We start from the raw sequence: 26,193 nt of genomic DNA on the forward strand, positions 1-26,193 counted from the left end.
GGGAAAACGCCTTTACTGTTTGATCCATAATTATTTAAAAATATTAAATGGACCAAAGTACCCTTCCGTGTTAATTTCAACTTATTTTTTTGTAGTAGTTCATTCTCCCTGATGAAAACTGTACACTTCATTATATACTATAAAACAGACTTCATTCCAGAAATGAACTCCTGATAAAAACCTATACAAATCATACTTCATTCCAGAAATGAACTCCATATAAAAACCTAAAAAAACAGACTTCATTCCAGAAACGAACTCCATATAAAACCTATACAAATCAGACTTCATTCCAGAAATGAACTCCATATTAAACCTATACAAATCAGACTTCATTCCAGAAATGAACTCCATATAAAAACCTATACAAATCAGACTTCATTCCAGAAATGAACTCCATATAAAAACCTAAAAATACAGACTTCATTCCAGAAATGAACTCCATATAAAAACCTACAAAAACAGAGTTCATTCTAGAAATGAACTCCATATAAAAACCTAAAAAAAAACAGACTTCATATATGGAATGAACTGCAGCATCATCATCTTCGTCGTCTTCAACAACAGCATAAATAAATTCTTCGTCATTCAACAACAGCAACAACATCGAAAATCTTCTTCATCATCTTCTTTTCAATCTTCATCTTCTTTGACAGCAACGACAATAACAGATCTTCATCTTTTTCATCATCTTCAAAAGCAGCAGCAGGAAAAAATGACGAAAAAACGAAAAAACATCGTCGTCTTCATCATCGTCATCTTCATCTTCTTCATCATCATCAGCAGCAGCAGCAGAGACAAAAAAAATCAAGAAAAAATCATTAAAAAATCGTCTTCATCATCTCCACCATCTTCAACAGCAAACAACAACAAACACAAAGAAAAAAACATACAAATCTTCATCGTTTCATCATCATCTTCATCTTAACACGCCATCGTAAACAGTAGCAGAAGAAAAAAAAAGAAAGAAAAAAGAAGAAGAAGAAGAAAAAGTAGATCTAGAAAAAAAAAGGAGGTGAGAGAAAATAAATAAGAAATTTATTTTCTTCTCTCTTAATAATGAGTATATATATGGTCCCCATTAAAAGGGTATTTCTGCCACTAACATTTGAAAATTACATCATCCATGACGTCATCGTAGGACCAAATCATAATTTTTAGGATCAAACTATAATATATTTTACCAAAAAAGACCAAACAGACAGTTGAATCGGTCAACTGGACTAGACTTTCTCTAATATATTATTCCTAGGACCATATGGTATATCTTACTATTTGTTTTGCCATAATGGTACGGCCAGTTTGTAAGGCCATCAGGCATGGCATATGAGTGAGCCACCGCCGTCCGGCGTTACTAGGCTGATTTAATAAAATCAGACAATTTGTTTTTGGCGGGTGTTTGTTTAGTAGTGGAAGTCCAAAATCCAAATTGTCGAAATAGTAATCCTGGCGGGAACATTTTTGGGCGAAATTCGAAAACACTTAGCGCCACTTTTTATTTTCATTTAGATCTCACTAGATTCCTTTATTTTCCCTCTATTTCTATCTCTATCCCTCCCACAAGCAAAAAATCAAACGAAACCCTAATTCTTCAATTTCATTTTCTCCTGAAGCCAGAAATGGATAGCGATGACGATTATCAATCATTTTTACCCGCCGAAGAAGAATATTCATCTCCAGTTCGCCAGACAAAGCTAAAACGTCTCAAGAAATCAGCATCAGTTACATCTCAACCTATTAATAAAAATCAATTCGATATCTCTTCACCTGAAAAAAACCTAGATTTCATTCAGCCTGTAGATCCATCTCCATCTCTTTTGGGATCTGAGGGTTTTAACCAAGGAAGAGATTCAATTAAAACCCTAGACACAATGGATTCGGTAGATTCATTTCCATCTGCTCTGGAATCCGAGGGTTTCGATCAAGAGGGTGATTTAATTAAAACCCTAGGCATAACGGATTCTGTAGATCCTGAGGGTTATACTCAGGAGGGAGTTTCAATTAAAAATCCAAATGCAATGGAGTCAGTGGATCCTGTCCAGCCCGTTTTAGGATCTGAGGGTTTTGAGCAAGGAGGCGATTCAATTGATGTTGAAGATGGGTTTGGAGATAGTTTAGATGCTGGTACTGAGAAGTTCGTGGTTAAAGAAAGTGATTTGATAAATGAATTAAGAGCAGAAACGGGGATTGTTAAGACAGATAAGAGGTCTGAAAAGAAACGGCGTAGTCCATCTGAAGGAGTTGAAGAGACGAAAGAGAAAACAAAGAAGAAAAAGAAAAATGAAAAGGATGCTGCTGCTAGGGAGTTACCTAAAGCACCTGCTCCCACCAAAAAACGACTCGAAAAGGTATTCCAGAATTCTTCTTCTGTTTTGCTTAATCAATTTGGAATTCTGTATAAATTGGTTCTGAAGTTCAGTTTTTTTTTTTTTTTTCAGGAAAGGAAGATTCATCTTGAACAGTTACATGCTGAAACTCAGAGATTGTTACGAGGTACACAGTTTTGTAAAGTAATCAATAGTCAATCCTAAAACTAGGATAATATGCAAACCCATTTGAATCTAAGTGCCCACATTTTCTTTGAAAATTTATAAAAGACTCCCTTTAAGGTTAATTTATCAGTGTAATTAAAAGAATCCTAACTATTGAGTTGCTATTGGCACAAATTTATTTCCAGAGAGTAGAGATGCAGAATTCAAGCCTGTGCCCATTGTGCAGAAGCCCATATCTTCAATTTTGGCGAAGATCCGACAAAGAAAGCTCGAAGTGTCAAAAAAGTATGCCATATATCTTGTGCACTCTAAATGGATTAATGTTCTCTATATTATATATCATTCTAAAATTTGTTTTATTATGGCAGAGCTAGTAGTTTGAACATCTATTTCGCCGATTCCAATGATTCATTAGAGGTAAATAAGCTGGATTATTCTGATAAGCATGCTCAAAGTGCAGTCAGAGGTGAAGAGAAACGCCTAGAAGAGGTAAGCCTCTGAGGTTCACCCTATTATATGCGTGTGTGCATATTGCTCATAATGCTATTTCATTTAACAGATATGAGCTTGTGTTTTCAGTTTCAGGACAAAGATGTGCCTTCGGTTTACGAAAAGAATAATCATCTAGATGCTGTTAATGTAGATACGTTTAGTGACCCTGCATTTTCTTCGTTCCAACATGAAAATAGTGCAGCCAACATGGTGAGTTTGCTCTTTCTTAATTTGGATGTGTTGCAAAGTACGGTCCAGTAGTTATTAAGTGGCACATACTAGTGAACGGAAGGAATGCACTGGGTTTTAGGTCTAATTTTGGTACGTTTATCGGTTAAAAACTATTCAGTGCAACTGTACGGTGCCAGTTTGCACATATGTATTATTTGAAGATGCTACGAGTTAATCAAGATTTTCTCATGTATATTAATAATGCTCGGTGAAGATCTAATAGCTGATTATTGAATCTGTTGATCAATGTTGAAGCACTCATTAAATTTATACATACTGCAGGTTCTGGACAAGGGATCTAAAAGTGAATATGTAACTCCACAAAAAGATGCACAGGTTCTTTTCCATGTTATTTGTGCTTCAATTGATTTTTGTTTATGTGTGAATTATCCAAGAATTATATTAATTTCCTTTACATTTTTTTTCTGTTGCAGGACGTTTTGTTAGGTCTACAACCAAGAGACATGGAAGATGGAAAAGACGAGGAATCTAAAAGTACATGCCCGATTATGCACCAGGTATATTTTCCAAGTTAATCGTGGCTCAGCTGATTTTGGTTTTTACAAGTTATATTAGTTTCATTTGCATTCATGTTTCAGGACACTTCATTAGGTTCTCAACCAAGAGATGATGAAGATACGCCCGCAGAGAGTCCTGTTGAGGAAGTTATTGCACCTTCATTACAAACTATGGAGTCGCAGTTTGATGCTGCTCAACCCAATGATACGTACGTGTTCGGTTGTTTTTCTTTTTTCCCATTTCTCCTAGCTGTAACAACTATACATATTTGTGGTTACCTTTCTCAAGACTCTAGATAATTTGTTTTTTACTTATCACATCTATAGTTTGCATTCAAGTTTAGGAAATCCATGACTGAATCAATTTCTGGATGTCATGTGCTGCTGTTATCTTTGTGATTTTTATGGAGTCTTGTCATGGATAACATACAGATTATTTTTAGATAAGCTGTTTTAGAGAAACACCATACCTAGGAACATAATATTTGGCATTCAAATGAAAAAAAAAATGATTTAATGCATCTTTCATGGTATCGTCTAAACTTTCTTAGACATTCTGAAACTTCAGCTATCCTGGTCTAAGTCCAAACGGGGTTAATTTGTGCCAATTTATTTGCAGCTCTTCAGATGAAGAGGAAAGCGACAAGGAGAATGTTGAGCCAGATTCACGTAAATTGGATGACCTGGATTTGGACATGGACACAAAAGGTGACCCTGTAAAAGCTTTTCTTGACGATGAGGCTGAAGAAGAAGATGATAGTGACGAGGATTCACGATCCAAAGACGAGGAAGATGAGGAAGATAATGAATTGAATGAGGAACTCAAGGATCTTATAGCATATGGGTATCAGGAGAAGCCTGTAGATAATGAAAAACGCGATCAACTTCATCAGATGTGGCTTCAACAACAGGATGCAGCTGAAACAGACAATGTTTTACAAAGATTGAAATGTGGTGCGAAACAGAAGGGGCCGTCAATGCTTGAAGAAGAAGAAGATGAAGAAGATGAGGATGGTGAGCCTGGTGATGATTTTTCCAATGATTTGGGGGATCATGAATCTTCCAAAAATATGGTGCGGATGATTTCAAAGAAAGCAAAGCAAATGATCCCACAGATGTTTACAGATAAGGATGATGCTTTCTTATCTTCAGATGATGAGGAAACAGACCAGAAAATAGTCCGGCAACGTCTTCTCGAGAAAGCTGTAAGTCTTTGTACTTGTAGAAGTATAGGTTTCCCAAAAGCATAATCATGTCTCAGATATTTATTTGCTTTAGGGGTACTAATTATAAACAGCTGCTGAGGTTTAATCCCCCACCCCCACATATTTTTTACTTACTTTGATTATCAATAATATCTTGGACAGGAAGAAGATTCTTCACTTTTACCACCAGCAGAGGATGAAAACTCCAGAGAAGTATTTGATCTTATAAAGAAGCTGAATACTGCACCTGATACCAAAAAGAAAGCAAAACCATCATGTAGGGCCCATCCATTCTATTTATGTTTTAATGAGGATCTTTTCACTTCTTACTGTTTCTTATATATTGTGTATCAAATCTGTGCAGCTATCCTTGATGCGTATATTACAGGAGGAAACAGCAACAGTTCGTCGAGGGTAAGCCAACATATACCACTCAGTATTTGTTAGAGTTGAATAGTTTGATAATTTCAAAAAGAGCTTAATTGGCATGTGTTGCAGTTTTCTTTCTTGGGTCGGGCATCAAGCAACTCTCTACCAGTATCCAGTAAGCATGTCTCGAGCAATGTTCGCTCCTTCATCTTTGGACGAGATGATAGCAATAGCCGGAGCGGAATCTCAACTTCGGAGGTTTCTCTAGACACGGTAACTATTATATCAGCACTAAGTAGAAAAACTAATTAATGACTTTGTCAGTTCTGCTCTGCTCTGCTCTCAACTCATCTAAATTCTTGTTAGTACTTGTTGGCTCTACCAAATATTTCCTGAAATTGAATGATTTGGAATAGATTAATTCTGTTAACATAAGTTATTGAATGCTTGAATTGATTTTCAAGCATTATTCATTATAACATGCCTAGACAAGAGCATTTTTGAAGTCTTTAATTTTCCTTGGTCTGAACAGCACTTGACTTTTTATACTTTTATTTTGCGCTTCTGCTCACCTGAGTTGAGCTTTTGTAATGAATTTTAACTTATTTTTGGTAGGGCTCTGAGATATTACCAGGTTGTTATATTCACTGTTTGTAATGTTGCTTCTGATGATATACCAACTTACTAACTTAAATTGTGACCTGTAGGGCGAGCTCGAAAAGCGAGCACCAAGGAATGCATCAGCTAAGTTCAGTGGTTCCCAAACCAAATGCAGTACTCAAAGCACAGTAGTTACGGAAACAAGTAGAACTGGTTCTTCATCTTCTTCTTCCCTCCTAGAGGTTTTGAGACGAAGCTCTTCTTTTCAATCTGATCACCATACTCACACTAAGGATGTTAACATGGTTGGCCAAACTCAAGCTCGTTTCCAGTTTGCAGCATTTAAACCTGGAAAGAAATCACTAAAAGTAGAAGGAAGAACTTGACTAGAAATACGTTATACATGTTCCTCTATACTTCAAACAAAAACGTCATACATTTGAGTATTATTAGAATAATGGCTTTCCTCTGCGAGCTCATTCAGCTTCTTAAGACTGCTGAAAGCTCTTGTAACTGCTGAAAATATTGCTCTTGTAAAGATGCGTTGAATAGGTAAATTTATTTATTTATTTACTCATTATTCCACCTTGTTTACACTTGCTTGTTGGCTCATACTGTTTGACCCTAGCGGGCCTAGCCAGTCTATTGAAAAACAGAACGTCCCTTGAATGAAAAACTGTCCCCGACTTGCAGCAGCATTTTGAACCTAGCTAACTACGGTTCTTAGTAGCAAATTGAAGCGATGAAATTTTTTAAGTTTTCATTTCGTATAGCATAGAATTATACTAGTTGAGTAAAATATACATCAAATCCGAATCTTCTAAAGAGAACTATGGGATGGCATTCTATGGATCAGCCCGACGAATTGTCGGTGATCTTTCACTTCCAGATTCAACTATCTTTGCAAATCTCTTACAGTCTTGTCTCAAATCCAAATCCTTACGAGATACTTCTAGGGTCCATGCACGTCTTATAAAAACCCCATTCGCTTCTGAAATATTCATTCAAAACAGGCTGATTGATGTTTATGCAAAATGTGGATGTTTAAATGACGCCCAGAAACTGTTTTGATAGGATGCCACATAAGAACACATTTTCATGGAATTCAATTATATGTGGTTTGACCAAGTCAGGTTTCATCGATGAAGCGGCTCGTGTCTTTGGTTTGATGCCTGAACCGGACCAGTGTTCTTGGAATTCAATGGTGTCTGGTTTTGCTCAGCATGATCGTTTCGAAGAAGCTATTGAATGTTTTGTTCAGATGCACAGAGAGGATTTTGTATTGAATGAGTACTCTTATTCTAGTGCTTTAAGTGCCTGTGCAGGATTAACCAACTTAAATATGGGAACCCAAGTACATGGTTCGATTGTGAAATCACCGTATTCATCAGATGTTTACATGGGTTCAGCTTTGATTGATATGTACTCTAAATGTGGAAATGTTTCTGGGGCTCAAAAAGCATTTGAGGGAATGGTTATGAGAAATATAGTTTCTTGGAACAGTCTGATAACATGTTATGAGCAGAATGGTCCAGCTGGTGAAGCTCTAGTGCTTTTTGTGAAGATGATGGAATTTGGATTTCTGCCGGATGAAGTTACAGTCGCTAGTGTTGTTAGTGCATGCGCAACGTTGTCAGCCATAAAAGAGGGTCAGCAAATTCATGCTCGAGTCTTTAAATGCGACATGTTTAGGGATGATCTTATATTAAACAATGCACTGGTTGACATGTATGCTAAGTGTGGTAGAATTGGAGAAGCTAGATGGGTTTTTGATAACATGCCTACTCGAAATGTTGTTTCTGAGACATCCATGGTTAGTGGATATGCGAAAACTGTTAGCGTTAAAGCTGCAAGGTTGATGTTTATGAAGATGACAGAGAAGAATATAGTTTCATGGAACGCATTAATTGCAGGTTACACGCAGAATGAAGAGAACGAAGAAGCACTGAAACTATTTTGTCTTTTGAAGAAAGAGTCCTTACGACCAACCCACTACACATTTGGAAACGTTCTCAACGCGTGCGCCAACTTAGATAATCTGAAGCTAGGCATGCAGGCTCACACTCATGTTCTGAAACATGGCGTCAGGTTTGAATCAGGACCCGAATCAGATATCTTTGTGGGGAATTCGCTTGTGGATATGTACACAAAATGTGGATCAGTTGAGGAAGGGCGTCAAGTATTTGAAAACATGGTGGATAGGGATAGGGTTTCATGGAACGCGATGATTGTTGGTTACGCACAAAACGGGGCTGGAAATGAAGCTTTAGTGCTTTTCAAGAGAATGTTATTGTCTGGGGAAAAACCAGATCATGTCACAATGATTGGAGTTCTATGTGCATGCAGCCATACTGGGTTAGTTGAAGAAGGACGCAAGTATTTTCATTCTATGACAAAAGAGCATGATTTGGTACCATCGAAGGATCATTATACTTGTATGGTTGATCTACTGGGTCGAGCTGGTTGCCTCGATGAAGCAAGGGAACTGATAGAATCTATGCTACTTGAGGCTGATGCTGTTATTTGGGGTTCGTTGCTATCTGCTTGTAAAGTTCATCGTAATATTGAGATCGGTGAGTGCGTGGCAGAGAAATTATTACAGCTTGATCCAAATAACTCTGGTCCTTATGTTCTCCTCTCGAATATGAATGCCGAGGTTGGAAGATGGGCAGAAGTTGCGAGACTCAGAAAATTGATGAAACGAAGGGGAGTTGTTAAGCAGCCTGGGGAGAGTTGGATTGACATAAATAACCAACCTCATGTTTTCATGGTTAAAGATAAAAGGCATCCTCTTAGGAAAGAGATTTATACGCTATTGAGAGTACTTACTGCACAGATGAGGCAAGCTGGGTACTCTACACTGGATGAAGGGATATGCTCTAGTTCTTCAGAGGTAAACGAGATCAGTGGTGAACTGGAGATTGCGACTTTTGGGTAATCAGATTATTATTCTGAAACCAATTTAACATTTCTTAGGTCGGTCTGTATATCTTGGTATTCCAGCTCAGGTTGCCTTTTTGTGATATGGCTATAAACAGATTACTTCTTGGAAGATTGGGTACATATTATTGGTATCTACAAGCCTGCATTACTTGCCAATGTAATTATCCTACAAAATTCCAACTTGTTTATATACAGTTTATAAGTTCATCTAGAGGCGTGCAAATGTGGCAGTTGTATCTTTGGAAGCAGTTCAATTAGAGCGCCCCTGAAGTATGATGAATTCTTCAGGGGAGTTGTTAGGAATCTCACTGGCCTTCTACGTGGTTTGTCCATAAAGCCATCAAAGTAAAAAACTCTTCATGCATATAACAGAAGAAAATCTTACTTCGGAATACAAAAAAAGAAAAAAAAAAAAAAACACATTCAGGCAACTCAGCTTCTGGCTAAAATTAAACATCTTGTTGCATACAGGAATCTGAAAATGAACCTTGTGAAAAAAGAAGTCTTGTTCAGCCCAAAAGATGAGTCAAGGCAAACCCCAGCATTTCTACAAGAAAAAGTAATTTGCTATTCTCTTTTTAACTACACAATATATCCATCTGACGATCTGAACTTGAAACATGTTTAACTGTATCCACCGTCTATTCCTAACAGCGCAGTAGTTTAGACAGGAATCGCCAAGCCTTTCTTTGACATGGTGTCTAGAACATCATTAAGTGATTGACAAAGGCCCACAATCTGCAAATATTAAATCTTGTGTAAGATAACAATACTAAGATACTGTTACAAGCTAACAAGAATTTTCCAAATTAGGGTCTCGATTTTAGTAGTCCTTTGTTCCTTTTCTCTGAAGTTTTTTTAAAAAGATTAACACTAATTTTCCAGATCTCAAATTATGGTACATAACTATCCCTACTGAAACAACCGAAAAGAAACTTACATGCTGATCCCACTGTTGAAGTTCCTCTTTATCGTCATCAAAATGTATGAAGGCCTCAACCTGAAATATAAAATGCGTTAGCAAAATGTTCTAGCCACACAGTAGAATATCTCATAGTTATGACTACACCATATTATCTTGGCACTTCAAACTTGAGCCTTCTGGATAAATGTGTGATCTACTGTGCTTGCCATTCTTAACTAGACGACCATTCACATATTCAGTCACTGAGTTCTTTTTGATGTTACTGACTCAGCTGCATCACAGCAAAATAGCGATTGCATAAATCTGACTTTTTCTTAATCCGATAACCTTCTCCTTGAATGTCGATTAAATAGATACTTTTCTGAATCCAGTAACCTATTCCTTGGTATTTCTCTACCTCTAATTTGGCATAAGATAACTAGGTCCACACTTAACATTTCATACTGGTAAAAGACAATCTAGCATCATTCAAAGAGGTTCATACCTGATCAATGGATCCCTTCATCCTATCTTCATAAATCATTTTCGAAGCGATCTTCTCAGCCTGCAAAAGAACAATGGATGAAAGGCTTAGTTAACCTTTAAATAACTGAATTGCTAAACAACTAGAGCAAATAAGAAAAAAGAAAAGAAAGGGAAGCATAAAACATTGGCCGAAACGAAAGAGAAAGTCAAAACTGGCTCTGGTCATGTTATTGGCTGGTAATATCACACAACAAATCGGTGAGGACAAGGACTCAAATTGAGCTTCCAGGAGTCTTAACAATCAACCATATAACAAGGAGAAAGATGTACTACCCTTCATATACAGAACATGATACTTATCTCCTGATCTAAAAATATATAAAACTGAAATCCATAATGGTAATGGCAACAAACTCCATACCTTTGGAGGAGCAATTCCCAGCAAAGCCCCTAATTCCTCAAAGCTACATCAGAAAAGAGAGAAAATTCACAATTGATCAGTAAACAACAGTCTATTCACTTCTCATAGTCAGTGTGAGAGGAAGAAAGAACAAAAGAAACAATTCCATAGCCTAAAAGTCTAACCTTATGTTTGTGTAAAGCTTGCTTGCACTCAGAAGATTATGCTCAATCATTGCTCGATCCAGAACAGTAAAGTTATCGGGCAAAAGAGCTTTCTGTTAAAACACATAAAGCAAGAACTGTTAAATAATTTAAACAAAAGTTCTTTTGGATATTAACTGCGTTAGAAGATGGGGCACGTCATCACTGCCCATACCCTCAGCATGGCCAAGACCATAGCCTGAGAACATTACCAAGGGCGTCAACCACCCCAGGGCCCCCAATGTGAAGGTTGATACATTGATCTGTTCGGGCGAACATCAAGTAATGAAGCGAATTAAGAAAAAGAGTAAACAGCTTGAGGGAAAACAAATTAACCTGATGCTCTTTTAGGTCTTCAGCAAATGAATCAATTTCAGGTTTTCTCAAGATTCTCTCCAGATAAACCTGGCATGGGAAAGAAGAATAAGGGTATTAGTACAGTAGTAGTTGTAATGTAGTGTTACAGAGAGCACAAAATAATAGGATTTACACTTTGAAAGGAGATCACAAGTCAAAAAGTTTTAATGATGTACCTTTTCCAATATTGGATAAATCTTCAACTTTGAGCAGCGTTCATCCTGGTAAGGAGAACCCAAATAATCAGCATAAGTTGGCAAAATTGGCACTATCAACAAAATCAGAGATTTAGATCCAGATGAGTCCGGTTACCTTATAAAAATTGGCAAGAACTCGAGAACGTTGGGGGCCAGCAGGAGCCAGAATTGTACATGTCACAGCAGCTGTTAGAGCTTGCTCCAGAGCTTCCTCATCAATCCACCTAATTATCGAAGTTGCCAAGTTATTTTCTACTTCTCTAAAAACTAACACTTGTTCTCAAAAGAAGAATTGCATATTTGCATGATAACACCAAAGTCTAGCAAACTGTATTCGTCATGCTAGTGGTCCACAAGACGGTATTTATTACAAGTCTTTCCAGACATTGGTTGGTCATGACTGAAAGTCAAAATAGATTACTGGAAAATCTCAAAATCATGACATGCACATTTCTAACATGCAAACCTGTAAATAACTTAGTTCCAGAGTTCAAGACTTCAAGTTATCTTTTAAGTCATAAATTACTGGACTACTGTGATTTTGATTGGAGACTTCATTGTAGTTATGAGAGTTTGCTAATCTTATTCTTCAACATTGAAACTATAGTTTGTTTTCTTTCCAACTAAGAAAAAAAAGGGTTTTTGACTGCATACTCATCTCCGATTTGTCGCTTCTCTATTTGGGAAATTTCGTAATATTTTAACGCAGCATCCAAGAACTTCCATTGCATGATAACACCAAAGTCTATCAAACTGTTTTCGTCATGCTAGTGGTCCACAAGACGGTATTTATTACAAGTCTTTCCAGACATTGGTTGGTCATGACTGAAAGTCAAAATAGATTACTGGAAAATCTCAAAATCATGACATGCACATTTCTAACATGCAAACCTGTAAATAACTTAGTTCCAGAGTTCAAGACTTCAAGTTATCTGTTAAGTCATAAATTACTGAACTACTGTGATTTTGATTGGAGACTTCATTGTAGTTGTGAGAGTTTGCTAATCTTATTCTTCAACATTGAAACTATAGTTTGTTTTCTTTCCAACTAAGAAAAAAAAGGGTATTTGACTACATACTCATCTCCGATTTGTCGCTTCTCTATTTGGGAAATTTCGTAATATTTTAACGCAGCATCCAAGAACTTCCTTTTCATATCCAATATTCTTGCAGCACAAACCTAACACCATAAAATTTATAAATGAATAAAGTATATACAAGTTACTTCTCCAACTGCTATCAGCAGTTTCACAAAAACTATGGACTATCTTTTTTTGAAACAATAAAGAAAATGTTTATTATTACCTTATACTGTAAGACAAGAACTTCTTGTTTACTGTTGTTAACCAGGAAAGAAGCTTTATTAGTAAACGTTTCTGCATTTACTGCATCATCATCCTGCCAAACAAAGACAAGACAAAGGTGTCACATAACTGAAATGTGATTCATGTCAATAAGGAATATATAGGTCTAATTTATTTTCAGAGTTCAACACATCTGCATCTTCGCCGTGATACTATCCATTAAACAGCAAAAAAAAACAACCGGATGCACATTTAATCAAATGACCGTCTCATATAAACCTACACCAAAATCAACCCAAAACTAGCTGGCTTCTTGTAACTAACTACATTGCCAAAGATCAAGAAGACGCTGCCTATAAGGTTCCTTTAGGTGAAACACATGTAAAGGTGGAAGCAGAAATAACATATTCACAGGCTAAATCTCTGCACCTCAACTTGGGAACATATTCTCCATAAAAAAGTAGTATTGCCATATAAACAAGTTGCGGAAGTACCTCAAGGTATAGGCTAGCAATTTTGACACACTTGGACAGCTTGTAAGATTCATCAAGCAATCTGAAAAGTTACTTGAGGTTAGATCAACGAATTCCACTCGAAAAAAAAAATACCTACCACAGTAAACAAAACCAACACCTCTAAATACACAAACCTGATACTCGAGTCCAAGTCAATTCCACTAAGCATACGTGCTGCCTTTGACCATTCCTGCTCAGCTTCATACAACTCAGCAAGCTTCTCTCTAATAATCAACACCTACAAACACACACATGACACACTTTTTAAGACAAAAAGTAGTGTAGCAATGCCACAGAGTTTACCTCCTTATTAATAAGAACCTCATATAGTTAAGACGATGATATGTGAAGCCGGTTCAATAGTGCTAGCAAAATCAACAAAACCTAATTTGGGGATAATAAGAACAAAGGGTACAACCAGAATACCTGTTCTTCAAAAGAGACAGAACGAGATTGAATCTGAGTAAGAAAATTAAGAGCAATCTCTTTTTGAGCTTCAGGTTCAAACCGCCCCAAATCTTGAGCGAACGTTTGTAATAACTGCCTCGATACCACTAATGGAACAGCATCCGACACCACTGTTAACAAACAACAAGTAAAATAAATTAATAAGTTAAGAAACACAAAAACAAGAAAAATCCCGATGTGAGTTATTGAATGAAAGAGAGATTGTGAATACTGAACTGTGATCAATGAACTTGTTAGCTTGTACAACATCATTAGATGATAGAACTGTTGATAGAATTTGCTTATACTGTTCAATCTTTTGTCTCTGATCAGTTATCTCTGAAGCACTAGATAGAACACCATCCATGACTGATAATTCTCCAAAATCAAGCCCTTCCGTAAACCCTAGCTTTTGTTTTCTGTCCGAGGAGGAAGAAAAAGAAAGGAAAAAAAACTCTTTGTTAAGTCAAAAAAAGAGGAACCATAATATTGGGCATACCAAAAACTTTATAAGCATATAAAGTCATTTTCTTAACCAGGGTGTATTGATAAGGGGTGTCTAATGGATATGCAATGACCTATATACGCTTAAACACTTCGAAAATATTGATTTATAGGCTTTAGGTTCGGCTGACTCGTGTTGATGAGTTATTTTGATCATAACTTCTTCGTCCAATGTCGGAATGACCTCATTCTTTTTGCGTTATCTTCGTATTTTCATTCTCTTGAAGATGAAGATAAAATCTACTTGATTTTAGTGGGTTAAAATCTACGATTTTCATTATATAAGCTGAACCACTAACATTTTTTATTCCTGAACTCTCAGGAAAAGGTTCGGCTTACATCTATGAGCCGAACCAACCCATTGATGAACAGTTCGGCTTACATCTATGAGCCGAACCTCACATAATTTTTCTTCCAGATCACACAGGACTAGGTTCGGCTCATTATGATATTTTTAAACAAGCCGAACTAGTTGGTTCGGCTCATAAAAATAATACTTTCAGCTTGCCGAACTGTTCATTAGTTGTCAATATCCAGGTTTCAGATCAAGGTTCGGCGCATAATTTAGGTGAGTTGTGAGCCGAACCTAGGTTCGGCGCATAATATAGTTGCGTTGTGAGCCGAACCTAAGTTCGGCGCATAATGTTGTTGTTTTTTAAGCCGAATGGTTCTTCAAATTTTCAGCCTGAAAGTGTATATGAACAGTTCGGCTGATACGATTTTCATTATATAAGCCGAACCATTAACATTTTTTATTCCAGAACTCTCAGGAATAGGTTCGGATTTCTAGGAAAATTTTATACAAGCCGAACTAGTGTCTAGCAAATGTTCGGCGCATACCTAAACAGTTTCAGCTAGCCGAACTGTTCATAAAGGGATCGGTTCGGCTCATAAATGTAAGTCGAACCTTTTCATCCTCCAATAATCATTGGTGTAGTTGATGTGCATTTTCCTATTTTTGTTAGATGATATATGACCCTCCTCATCCTCCATTGAATCAAGAATTAGAATTTTTTCACTTTCTCCTTCTCTTTCTCTCCTTCTTAACCAAACCAAAACTTTGATTTTTTTTCCTCAAATTTTTCATCTAAACAACTCTTATAATTCTGAAAATTATTTTAATCACTAAACAAAATATTTAATCACTAATCAAGATTATTAACACTAATACGTAAAGGGCAGATTTGCCATTAAAAAATATTTGGGTTAAGGGGTTATCTGATTTTGCTATTTCATAACTTTTTTTGTTTTCATTCAGTATGCCTTGGAAGATTTTGGTATGCCCAATATTATGGTTCAAAAAGAGGGTCTCTTGCTGGAAGTATAATAATGAACGATCCTTTTGGGCTTTCTCAGTTTACTTTGGGCCTGTTATTCTAATCTCAGGCCTGTTTAAAGAAGGCTATACATAAATACGCGTATTTTATGCTTATATTTCGGAGATATATAGACCCGGGATTAAAATTCTCAATCCCTAAAATTCAGTTTGTTTTTGAGTGGGAGAAGAGGGAATTTGAGAAATGGCGGAAATTGAGAGAATGCAGGAAGGAAATAGTGAAGGAGGATACAATGGTGATGATGGTGGTTGTAATCAGAATGATGATTCTCGTTCAACAAGAAGTAGAGAAAGAGATAGAGACAGTGAAAGAGGGAGGGATGGGGAAAGGGAGAGAGACCACCGTGGGCATCATCATGAACGTTCTTATCATAGGGATCACTATAGAGGTCGGAGTGATAGAAGAGACCGTGGAAGAGATAGATATGGGGGTGATTATCATCATCGGAGTAGTAGAGACCATGACAGGTGACATTATAACACACACTTCCCTTATTTATTGTTACTGTTTTACTTAGGTTTTAGCCTTTTAGGTCTTGCAATGATCATTAAAATGTGAATTATCTGTTTATTGACAGACGTGGAGATTATGATAGAGATAGAGATAGAGAAGGAAGACATAGGTATAGGTCTCGATCTCGTTCAAGGGATAGATATGACAATACATCGCCATCTCGATCTCCATCACGTTCCGAAAGGTTAGTTTTATGCTGATTGTTTGTAATTTGTTAGTTTTTTTTCGGTTCTGATATAAGATTTTGAGTTGAGTTTTTGTTATTTATGGCCTATGTGATTTTAGTAAACGAAGGAGCGGCTTTGACATGAGAACTCCTTCAGTAGATGGTGTTGCTCCAGGTACATTTTCTTACACTTATTTTGTCAGGTCTAGACGCTGTTCATATGTTTCTTTTTTCTTTTTTATTAGCTTGAAAAACGAACATTTAAGGCTTAATCATTGAATATGTGTGCCATTTATTATTTTATTTAATTGGTCAATTTATTCCGAGACTGAGAGCCATTTTTTTTGGTTGTTTTCTTGTTTTTGGTGGTTGTTTCCTTGTTTTTGTGTCTATTTGTTGTTGTAAGAAGGCAATGTTGGGCTACTTGTCCCACTGTGCTGCCAATGGGTGTGTGCTGTGACTACTGTAGCTTTTTATGCACAACAAGGAATTGGTGCACTGGTCTGATGGATCTTGTTCGTCTTCAACTGGCAACTGTTGCCTTTTTTTGGTAGTCTTGTACTTACAAATGATGCATCCTTTTCTTCTCTTTAAACCTTACTATGAGAGGGTACGACATGGTTACAAATCAATGAGGAAAATTACGCTGAGGTTCTTGCGTCGCGTAATCCAACAGTATAACCGGAATCTAAGAATATAGGGTAATGGCATGATCTATGAGTTTCCATACATCAATTTAACTTAATTAGCTACTGCAGGTGGGCCTCCTCCAAGTATTCCTAACTCGTTTCCAAACATGATGCCCCCACCGCCTGGAATGGTATGTCGTTCATAAGTTTTTTCTTGCATAGCAAAGGTTTGGATTCATTAAAATTTGGTTGCGCGAATGGAATTTTGTGTTCAATTACAGCTTGAAACCCTCCACATGATGCCAACTCAGGCTATGATAGAACAGGTTTGTTTGGTTTAGAATGTCTTAAGAGCCCAAATTGTTGCTTAGCTTCGAAGATTTTTTTTTTTTTTTTTTTAGTTTCTGACCTTTGCATTTTTGGTTCGTTTTAGGATACACGACATGCTAGGAAGGTCTATGTTGGTGGCCTTTCTTCCATGGCTAATGAGCAGGTTATCATTTGTTGCTTCCTATAATATCGTTGTTTTAGCATTAACATTCAGTTTTTTTATTCGCACAAAGTTTTTCCCAGAGTTGTCTTTGTATAATAATATTTTCAAGTTATTAACTTCATTCAAATACAAAAAAAATATAAATCGGGACTTCTTTACTTTCTGGACCCAATACTGTAGTTTTGAATTTGACAGATATCTAAAATTTGAAGTCATCTGTGTACCGTTCTTATTGCTAATTCTTTGCAATGCTTATCCTACATTTCTCCGCAGTCGGTGGCCACCTTTTTCAGTCAGGTTATGGAGGCTGTTGGTGGAAACACTGCCGGTCCAGGTGAGCTTTGTGTCCTAATTGAAAGATGGTTAATCCACCTGATGCTTAGCTAAGATATTGATTATGTTTTGTGCAGGGGAAGCTGTTGTTAATGTATACATTAACCATGAGAAGAAGTTTGCTTTTGTGGAGATGAGGTCTGTTGAGGAGGCCAGTAACACAATGGCTTTAGATGGCATCATTTTTGAGGTCTGTCCTTTGAACTTTGGTGTCTATGTCAAGATTATGTGCTCTCTGTGTTTCTATCGTATAATAATTGCAATATATCTTCTCAATTACAGATTTCTAGGCTACTTTATGTTATAACCGTCATGTCATTTACGCATATGCTCCAAATGGTTGCACTTCTAACTTGATACTTTTTCCCTTTATAGATATTAGTTTTTAGTTATTGATTCTTTTAGGTTATAGATGTAGGAGTACAGAGCTACTAGAAAACAGTTCCATAAGGATGTGGTTCCCCATTCAGTCTTCCTGTGCTTTATGTTGAATCTGCTGGTATGTAACTTGATTATGGCGGCTGCTCTATTTGTTTTGATCCTTGCATTTATCAGGGAGCACCAGTGAAAGTTAGGAGGCCTAGTGATTACAATCCTTCTCTTGCTGCAACACTTGGACCAAGTCAACCAAGTCAACTTTTGAACCTTGCGGCTGTTGGGCTATCACCGGGGTCTGCTGGTGTTCTTGAGGGGCCTGATCGCATCTTTGTTGGTGGCCTTCCATATTACTTTACAGAAGTGCAAATAAGAGAGCTGTTAGAGTCTTTTGGGCCTCTTCGAGGATTTGATCTAGTCAAAGACAGGGAAACAGGGAACTCCAAAGGCTATGCCTTTTGTGTGTATCAAGATGTCTCAGTCACAGGTATAGCTTGTGCAGCTCTTAATGGAATTCAAATGGGTGATAAAACTCTAACGGTTAGGCGTGCAAACCAAGGAACAACCCAGCCTAAGCCTGAGCAAGAGAATGTATTATTACAGGCACAAGAACAGGTGGCATTGCAGGTGGGGACCAGTTTCATACGGTTGCAGCGTAGATGCATGCTCACTTTTAATCTTTCATCTCCATCTCCATTTGGAACAGAAAAGAGCTTGCTGCTAGTTTTTTTTAATCTTTGGTTTTTGCAGAGGTTTGTCTTCCAAGCTGGTTCCCTTCCTACGAAGGTTGTATGCTTAGCCCAAGTTGTTAGCGCAGATGAACTAAAAGATGACGAAGAGTACGAGGACATAGTGGAAGATATGAAAACGGAGGGTGGAAAATATGGTAAGTAGATGCCTACTAGGCTACTATGGCTTGCATGACCCAGCTCTGTTTTTCAAGTTCTAAATCTTCCTCGCATGCATTAACGTTTTTGGATGTATTCTTTAATTGGTAAACCATGTCAGTTATGAACTTTTATTTGCATACTTTGCAGGTTCATTGATGAGTGTTATCATCCCACGTCCAATGGCCAATGGCGAACCATCTCCTGGAGTTGGCAAGGTTTGTATAATCTGCTATTGCTTGTAATACTAGCTTATAATACTATCTTACTTGCATGGTTTATAAATGACTTCAGTTACTTGCAGATACAGAGTACGGCTATGTTTTATTATTCTATCCACTATGTTAAACTAAACTAGCTTTGGATATAAATTTACTAGGCTTTCTTAGAATTTTCTGACACGTGTGGCGCTTCGAAGGCTCGAGCAGGGCTGAATGGAAGGAAATTTGGTGGGAATCAAGTGATAGCGGTCTATTATCCTGAAAATAAATTCTCGCAGGGGGAATATGATGCATATATCTACTGATGTTGTCACCAAGGAACATTGTTCCTTGTATGTTTGTATGTTTTTTCTCGCTTTAGCATATAAAGGGCACTTGAGCAGGAGTGAGTGTCTAGCTAACTGGAATTTTGATTTGGTAAATAGAGTTTTTTTAAATTTTGTCAGGATGTGTATGAAGTGTTTTTTTAAACAAATATGTTGCAAGTTCGCCATATGCATAGAAACAGAAGAGGAACGTAAAAAAAAGTATATATATGCACAAATGTAGTCAATGTAAATGCAGTTATATTCAGTGTGTAGCCAGCCCCTAAAAATTTGGAATTACACCAGCCCCGAAGTACAACAGGATGACCAAGCAGCAGTAAAATAGAAGGTGGTGAGGAAGTAAAACTAATCGAATGTTCCTTCACAAGCTTGGTTATATTTCTTACGTGCAATACATGGCAAATTATTTTGCACCTTCATCACCGCTTTTCAAGACCCAAGCGTTGCCTTTGACAGAAACACAGAGTTCACTAGTTACCTGCACAATCAGATAGAGACTAAATCAACAAGAAAAACTTTAAGAAAAATATAAAGAAATATTAATTGAAGATTTTCCCTTGCCTACCTGGGAATACTCTGCATTTGTCATCTCCCTTTTAAGTACATACTTGGCAGCTTCAGCTACATCTGCCTTCCTCAGCTTTGCATGGGGTTCCTTAGCTGAAAAAAGCTGAATTACAATATCCCTACACATAATAGAAACTCAAAGGTGAACATTACGTGACGCGAAACAGATTCTGCAGGATAAGCATATGAAGCATAGGTACCTCAAAGGGTTGGGTGTTGTATTTTCTGACGACTTAGCAACATAGACTCCATGGATATTTGTTGCAACTTGACTAATAAGAGGCTCGAGCTCAGATGGAGGAATGTCAGCACCAAGGGCAGCAGCTCTGAAAGCCCTAGATTGCGGTTTTGGACGGGCAGATTTTTCAACAGCCTGCTCCCTCAATCTATGCCGGATAAGTTGCAAGCTGCAAGTATAGAAATCATGGTAAAACTCAACCCGCATACCGAATTAGCAAACAGGTAGCATACTTCCATAATATCTTAGGGAGCATGGCACACTGAATTCGATGAGTGAATAATAGCTTAGTTTTTTATAAGGAATATATCAGTATAATCAACATCAGATGCTTCGGATATCTGGGACAAGCGGAAAGCTAGAATAAACTTTTACCTGCAAATCTTGTCCTGTCGGAATATATCTTCCAAGACCTTGGGCAGCGCTTCTCGCGTTTCATCTGACATTGACGCCGTACTAGATGTTTCATTTACACTTTTCTTTACTCCTGAATTGGTATTACCAGATGCAGGAAACTTTGTTGCCATGCTTGGTTTTAGTTTCATTCTCATGGAACGCTCATTGAGCATCTCAATCATTTTCTTTTCACGAATCACCCAAAGACTCTCCTGCTCCTTCACTATTTCTGGATGATCCTTAATAAATTGCACATCTGTAGGAACCTTAAATTTCCAATCACGACATGTATCTCTATAAACAGCTAGTGAAGTCATGATCTCTTTCACTGTTTCTTTACGATACTCCGAAAGTATCTTCGCAGGGATTAAATCACTCTTCCTAAATAAACAGAGAATGTAGTCTCTCGCTGCAGCTTCAGCGCCTTTAAGTGGCAACAAATTGGTCCTGCACACCCACAATCCTTGCACTAAATTAGCATGCTTTTGAATCTCTTGGAGAACAATTTCCTCGGGGTCATACGGAGCGAGGTACTTAATTGAAGCAAACCGATTCACTTGATCCCCCTGTGAAGAAATAATTAAAACAAGTCATACATGAAACCAGGATAGGGTTTACGTGTACACTGAACAGAAGATGCCTTGAGAAGACTAAAGTTGACATAAAACACAAAAGATGAAGCATTTAAGAAAACAAACAAGAGGTATCTCATAATTAACCATGTAACGCCATATCAAAGACCCAAGATAACAACTTTTGATACACTGTAAATAACCTAATACAATGAAGCCAGGAAATTTCCTAATCAAAAAGGAAAAGAAAGTAGGTAATGACTTGTCTGTAAGCAAGAAATTATATTCCTAATTCACAAGTAACTCAAGCGACTATGCATGATGCACATGAAGTGGATACCAACCTCAGAGAACCATTTTTTAAACTTCTCCTCCAGCGGCAGAGACATACAGAGCCTGTGAAAGACACACACAACAACTTCAGATTTCCACAACAGTGCACTCATAACTCATACCAAAAGTTAACATTACTACTGGAAAACATAATCGAACCAAATCAATATAGACAGATCTAACTAAAGATAATTAGATAATGGTGGCAAAATGGTAATCAAAGAATATAATATTGTCATCATATTGAGGCAACTTGGTAATGATAAAAGTACTAATTTCTGGACAGATTCCCAATTCAAGATACCACATTGATTTCCTTAAGATCCTAAATTTTGTTTATCCTCACTTGAAACAGCTGATGATATGGACAGGGATATTTTATTTGAGATCTCTAATTGCTACAGAGAACAGAGTCTCTGTTTCAATATCCGATGCCAATGTTCCGCAGCATGGTGGACCCAAAGTTAAGATGTTTTATGCTTCTGTAATCCGCACTCTTGAAGTAAATTTATGTAAGTACTCTTTGTCCCATTAACAATCTCGTTGGCTATATGCTTCTAATTTTCAATGTTTTCAACGTGTTTAAGTTTGTTTACTCATCAGTGAAATGTTTCCTTATCTGGTGATGTTGACCTTTAGCATATTGTAACTTACCTGAGAATCAAATCCATGAGTCTCAAAAACAACGGGGTACATTTTTCTCCTTTCGTTGCAGCAGATATGGATATGAAAGTAAACAAACCCCTTTCAAGCCTTGTACTGTTCTGAGAGCCGACTATGCCTGTTACGAGGAGTTCATGCCAAGTTGCCGACTATGCCTGTCTACAGAACCTCGACTAGATGGACTACCCACATCTTAAGCTTAACATGACCATTTTAACTATATAACATGACAAAGGTATAGTAATAATGCATGAATTTTTACTACAGGTTCTGCAAAATATATACACAAAACTCTTAACAAAATGACTCCTGCTACCTGAAGAGAGGTCTTAATCAGGTTTGGATAGAATCTGACTACACTTTTTTACTTCTTGTTGTACAAAGCCGAATCAGCCACTTGATATGTGTATTAATCAGCCGAATCAGCCACTTGTTAATATTCTACAAGAAAGCATTTTGAGACATTGATAATACCTTCTTAGAGAACTTTTACTTCTATTGTCTTCGATTGGTGTTGGAGGACATAGCGAATTCACATAATCATACCTTCAAACGACAAAAAGAGGTTTAGCACACCGAACAACCCAACATTGTCTCACTATGTATCACTGATCATAATATTTGATTGAGGATTTCTTACTATAACATAGGTCAACAAGATTTACAAGATACTTACGGATTCATGGAAAATTGAATCGGAGTGCTCTCTTCTGATGTCATTTTCTGGCGAAATCTGCTTGAGAAGATGCTATCCACACCATGATATTCAAGAGAAACCCAAGGCTGAAAAAAATCCCAAGAACCAGTGAAGCAAAACCCAAGGTTTTCATTAGGAAGCAAACATATAGAAGATTGACAAAGTAAAGTAAGTAGGACCTACATTACCATGTCGATCATAAAATTCATTGAAAAATAGAGGTGAAGTCATAACCACGAGGAACAAATGGTGTACACATACAAAAAAGAATTGGATGGTACTACAATGCATATAACTACGTACAATTTTCAGCATCTAAGATAGATAGGTAACAGAAGAATCATCTAGACGCACACTACTTTTTGTTACAAAGATTTTATTATTTCATTGTGAAATTGCTATTTCAATTGAGGTTCCCACTTACAAACAAACTTATCAGAATTAGGTCTACATCTCATGTCAGCCGCAAAATACCTCATCTTTTGCAAGGCTTTCTAAAAAAAAAAAAAAACTTTGTTGGACTAAGAACGGGAGAACGCGAGTAGACCTGCTAATTCCTCATTCTCAAATCAGTTTTTCCCACGGTTAGTGTCTCAATCAAAAAGTGATTATAGGAGTATAATCTTGATGGAATTCAAGAAAGCAGGTGAGAAATCCAGGTCACTAAAACTTAGAAAAAAAATCTTTCACATCTCTAGATAGAAGTAAAACAAATGAATTCACAAAACAAAGTATGATAAAATTATCCAGAAGTAATCTTCAAACTTAGCCAAACTAATATTATGGGTTATAATCTTACGCACCTAGGACATGTTCTACTGGTTATACCCGTAGAAAAACAAGCGAAATAACAATCCTTCTTCTATGTATTCTAGCACTTCTCATGGATACATTGCTAAAAGCACTTGCTGAATGTTAAAATAAATGCTAAAAGCATTGGTGAATACTAACTACTGGTTTAACACCTTCGAAATATGTAAGTAAATGATGTCTTTCAATTCAATAAATACTAATATGCCTCACCTCATCAACCTCAATATCCGGTCCATTCAACGGCCTCACCAAGTTCCCCTACAGAGACAGAGAAGCTAAATAATTGAAGTATTATATAAGGAGCAAAACAGATGATAACAGATCTTACTTTCGTCCTTGAGGGCCCGGGTCCTCCATTTGTCTTTTCAGACTTTACAGTAGCTTCTACAATATTCTTCTTCTTCTTCTTCAAATTATCGGGAATAACGTGCTCCATCGATGGCCGCAGCTGTACAGCTGCATTTACAGGATTTAGGTGTAACTGCAACATAAAAGTAAAAACCTTTACAATACTAGAAGTTCACCTAAAGCCAACAGTAACTAGGCCACAATATGTCACACCATGACATTTTTTTTTACTCAAATTAACTTTTTATTTGTTTAATCCAGGATCAAGCGTTCTCGTCAAGAAATCAACAACAACAGGTATGGATTAACAACACGCTGCACAGCTAATTATGCCTGCAAGAAAATCCAATCTAACAGAAACAGAGAAGGACATCAAGCAACTTCAAACTATAAATTAGACTACCAAACTAATAGCCCCCATCAGACATGGACATTGCAATTAAGACAGAAATGACATTAACAAAATGGAACAGAAATAATGCAAGTCAATAATTCGATCAGTAAGTAACTTTTGGTTGACCACTGTAGATAGCTAGTATAGGAAATATATAAACTTTATAGATAGCTAGTATAGGAAATATATAAACTTTATGATTGACCATACGAACCTCCATTTTACGAAATTGTAAGGTTGCTCATTCTTCATCTCAACGAACTTGTTCTAGTTATACAATGCATGAATCCTATGATTTAACAAATTTTTCTCTTCTTTCCAGGACAAGTTCACAAGGAAAGTCATGCAAAGCCGCTCCAGCCAGTTCCCAAGTTATATAGGACAGCATGAGAATTAAAGAACAATACTGGGAAGTACAGCCTATTACTAAATTCCAACAAGAAATCAAAACAGGAAATCCTGATCCATGAATTTACCTTATTTCTAACAAGAACCCCAACAGCACATCCTCTGGTCAGCAGCACCTTCTGCGATAACAATGTCTAGAAAACAACACAAAGGAAAACAATGATGAATTAATAAAACCCCCAAATATAAGAAATATTTCATATTTCTGTAAGAAAAACAGTGATAACAACAGCAAGAATTAGTAATCCAAACCTGCTTTGTTATCCTCAAATGTTCGTCGACATCAACATCATAATTTTCGTCCATATCCAGTGATAAATCAATTTCAACTTGCACCTTTTTGGGTTTCACTCTAACCTAAACAAAACCCATTTCACAGTTTATTTAACCATTCCACATACACACAAAAATAAATTTTTTAAAAGATAGAAATCAAATAATCTAACCTCTTGACACTTCTCCATATCATATGGCCTCCAACTAGGTCTTAATGGATACTGAAGAACATATAACTGAAAAATCATCAAAAAATAAAAAACAATCAATAACACATATTTGTAAGAGTAGGGAAGTAATTAAACAACAAGAAGAAAAGAGAATCTACTTGGGTATCAACATCGATTGGTGAGGGTTTAAAGAAAACATCAATTTCTCTAACAACTTCATCATCCTCATCATTATCTACTTCCATCGATTCTACTAATTCTTTTGATTCTACTTCTTCTTTCGATTCTTCATCTTGTTTTACGCCTTCTAGTTCGTTTTTATGAGGTATACTTATTATGTCTTCTTGTTTCTTCGGAAGAATTAGGGTTTTTTCTGGTTCAGGTAATATGACTGGTACTGATTTTGGGATAGGTTTAAGTTTCGCTGATTTAGGTGCAAACCTTGTAGGTCTTGATGATGTAGTGACTCGATTCGGTTGATCAGTGAGCTCTAAATCATCCAAATCCATGTCCATTACTGATTCACTGTGACTGACCCTCTTCTTCGTTTTCTCTCTGCGGAACGATTCTGAATGCCCTAGTAACAGGCGGGAAGTGGAGCTGCTGTGATGTGAGAGACAGGTAGCTCAGTATATCCATGACGGTGCGGCGCGATTGGCACGTGTTATTTAGGTCTATGGTAAGGAGAGAAGCACGTGACTTATAGTGGGTTTAAAATCCAGCCACGGAAGCCTAGTTAGCAATTCGGGGTATGGGAAACGTTCGGAACGGAATAGTACGTGTATTATTCGTTTTGACGGAATATAAATTCGGTCCACTATTCGGTTAACCAATTCTGATTTGCGGATAGTTCGGAATGACATATGTACGT

The 26,193-nt window shown here is 37.0% G+C and overlaps 4 protein-coding genes and 1 pseudogene across 9 annotated transcripts; 3 read left to right on the top strand and 2 right to left on the bottom strand.

Annotated features, from left to right (window-relative positions):
• The first annotated feature begins 1,431 nt into the window (after window positions 1-1,431).
• On the top strand, window positions 1,432-6,492 carry LOC113289264. Its single transcript, XM_026538469.1, has 13 exons — window positions 1,432-2,348; window positions 2,439-2,493; window positions 2,678-2,777; window positions 2,861-2,981; window positions 3,072-3,194; window positions 3,498-3,551; window positions 3,650-3,733; window positions 3,815-3,942; window positions 4,353-4,938; window positions 5,101-5,215; window positions 5,303-5,352; window positions 5,437-5,580; window positions 6,015-6,492. The coding sequence occupies exons 1-13, from the start codon at window positions 1,620-1,622 to the stop codon at window positions 6,291-6,293; spliced, it is 2,568 nt and encodes an 855-aa protein (XP_026394254.1). The 5' UTR covers window positions 1,432-1,619; the 3' UTR covers window positions 6,294-6,492.
• A 252-nt stretch (window positions 6,493-6,744) lies between these two features.
• On the top strand, window positions 6,745-8,845 carry LOC113291479 (annotated as a pseudogene).
• A 427-nt stretch (window positions 8,846-9,272) lies between these two features.
• Window positions 9,273-14,133, bottom strand: LOC113289265 (COP9 signalosome complex subunit 4-like). Its single transcript, XM_026538470.1, has 14 exons — window positions 13,901-14,133; window positions 13,643-13,794; window positions 13,351-13,454; window positions 13,196-13,256; window positions 12,703-12,795; window positions 12,477-12,577; window positions 11,513-11,621; window positions 11,377-11,421; window positions 11,180-11,248; window positions 10,826-10,917; window positions 10,662-10,704; window positions 10,260-10,319; window positions 9,791-9,850; window positions 9,273-9,588 (listed from the first exon to the last, which is right to left on the bottom strand). The coding sequence occupies exons 1-14, from the start codon at window positions 14,028-14,030 to the stop codon at window positions 9,514-9,516; spliced, it is 1,194 nt and encodes a 397-aa protein (XP_026394255.1). The 5' UTR covers window positions 14,031-14,133; the 3' UTR covers window positions 9,273-9,513.
• A 1,493-nt stretch (window positions 14,134-15,626) lies between these two features.
• On the top strand, window positions 15,627-19,569 carry LOC113289267 (splicing factor U2af large subunit B-like). 6 transcript variants are annotated; one of them, XM_026538473.1, is made up of 12 exons: window positions 15,627-15,971; window positions 16,082-16,201; window positions 16,303-16,358; window positions 16,942-17,003; window positions 17,094-17,138; window positions 17,246-17,305; window positions 17,579-17,639; window positions 17,716-17,828; window positions 18,194-18,640; window positions 18,764-18,899; window positions 19,051-19,118; window positions 19,280-19,569. In XM_026538473.1, the coding sequence occupies exons 1-12, from the start codon at window positions 15,688-15,690 to the stop codon at window positions 19,424-19,426; spliced, it is 1,599 nt and encodes a 532-aa protein (XP_026394258.1). In that variant the 5' UTR covers window positions 15,627-15,687; the 3' UTR covers window positions 19,427-19,569. The 6 variants fall into 6 exon arrangements, with proteins under 6 accessions (XP_026394258.1, XP_026394260.1, XP_026394259.1 ...); XM_026538475.1 differs by having other exon boundaries at window positions 19,319-19,569; XM_026538474.1 differs by having other exon boundaries at window positions 17,124-17,138.
• Window positions 19,570-19,635: 66 nt separating this feature from the next.
• LOC113289266 (DNA-directed RNA polymerase III subunit RPC5-like) lies at window positions 19,636-25,935 on the bottom strand. The gene is made up of 13 exons (XM_026538471.1): window positions 25,481-25,935; window positions 25,323-25,388; window positions 25,129-25,233; window positions 24,945-25,010; window positions 24,055-24,207; window positions 23,937-23,984; window positions 22,893-22,999; window positions 22,691-22,762; window positions 21,565-21,616; window positions 20,628-21,214; window positions 20,215-20,421; window positions 20,013-20,133; window positions 19,636-19,925 (listed from the first exon to the last, which is right to left on the bottom strand). Exons 1-13 carry the CDS (start codon window positions 25,835-25,837, stop codon window positions 19,851-19,853), a joined length of 2,016 nt encoding a protein of 671 aa, XP_026394256.1. The 5' UTR covers window positions 25,838-25,935; the 3' UTR covers window positions 19,636-19,850.
• Between the last annotated feature and the right edge of the window lie 258 nt (window positions 25,936-26,193).

Source organism: Papaver somniferum, chromosome 6 (genome assembly GCF_003573695.1).
Source record: "Papaver somniferum cultivar HN1 chromosome 6, ASM357369v1, whole genome shotgun sequence".
NCBI lineage: Eukaryota > Viridiplantae > Streptophyta > Magnoliopsida > Ranunculales > Papaveraceae > Papaver > Papaver somniferum.

What these genes read in the sequence shown, in the direction of transcription:
- LOC113289265 (XM_026538470.1), bottom strand. Translation starts at nt 14,030, where the DNA reads ATGGATGGTGTTCTATCTAGTGCTTCAGAGATAACTGATCAGAGACAA. An exon ending in TGAAGGGATCCATTGATCAG is followed by an intron (nt 9,851 to 10,259) that starts GTATGAACCTCT and finishes TTTATATTTCAG; the next exon opens with GTTGAGGCCTTCATACATTT. An exon ending in TTCAACAGTGGGATCAGCAT is followed by an intron (nt 9,589 to 9,790) that starts GTAAGTTTCTTT and finishes TAATATTTGCAG; the next exon opens with ATTGTGGGCCTTTGTCAATC.
- LOC113289267 (XM_026538473.1), top strand. Translation starts at nt 15,688, where the DNA reads ATGGCGGAAATTGAGAGAATGCAGGAAGGAAATAGTGAAGGAGGATAC. An exon ending in AGTAGTAGAGACCATGACAG is followed by an intron (nt 15,972 to 16,081) that starts GTGACATTATAA and finishes GTTTATTGACAG; the next exon opens with ACGTGGAGATTATGATAGAG. An exon ending in AAGAACAGGTGGCATTGCAG is followed by an intron (nt 18,641 to 18,763) that starts GTGGGGACCAGT and finishes TGGTTTTTGCAG; the next exon opens with AGGTTTGTCTTCCAAGCTGG.
- LOC113289264 (XM_026538469.1), top strand. Translation starts at nt 1,620, where the DNA reads ATGGATAGCGATGACGATTATCAATCATTTTTACCCGCCGAAGAAGAA. An exon ending in CCAAAAAACGACTCGAAAAG is followed by an intron (nt 2,349 to 2,438) that starts GTATTCCAGAAT and finishes TTTTTTTTTCAG; the next exon opens with GAAAGGAAGATTCATCTTGA. An exon ending in CATGCCCGATTATGCACCAG is followed by an intron (nt 3,734 to 3,814) that starts GTATATTTTCCA and finishes TTCATGTTTCAG; the next exon opens with GACACTTCATTAGGTTCTCA.
- LOC113289266 (XM_026538471.1), bottom strand. Translation starts at nt 25,837, where the DNA reads ATGGACATGGATTTGGATGATTTAGAGCTCACTGATCAACCGAATCGA. An exon ending in GGGTTCTTGTTAGAAATAAG is followed by an intron (nt 24,208 to 24,944) that starts GTAAATTCATGG and finishes TTTATGTTGCAG; the next exon opens with TTACACCTAAATCCTGTAAA. An exon ending in ACAACACCCAACCCTTTGAG is followed by an intron (nt 20,134 to 20,214) that starts GTACCTATGCTT and finishes TATTATGTGTAG; the next exon opens with GGATATTGTAATTCAGCTTT.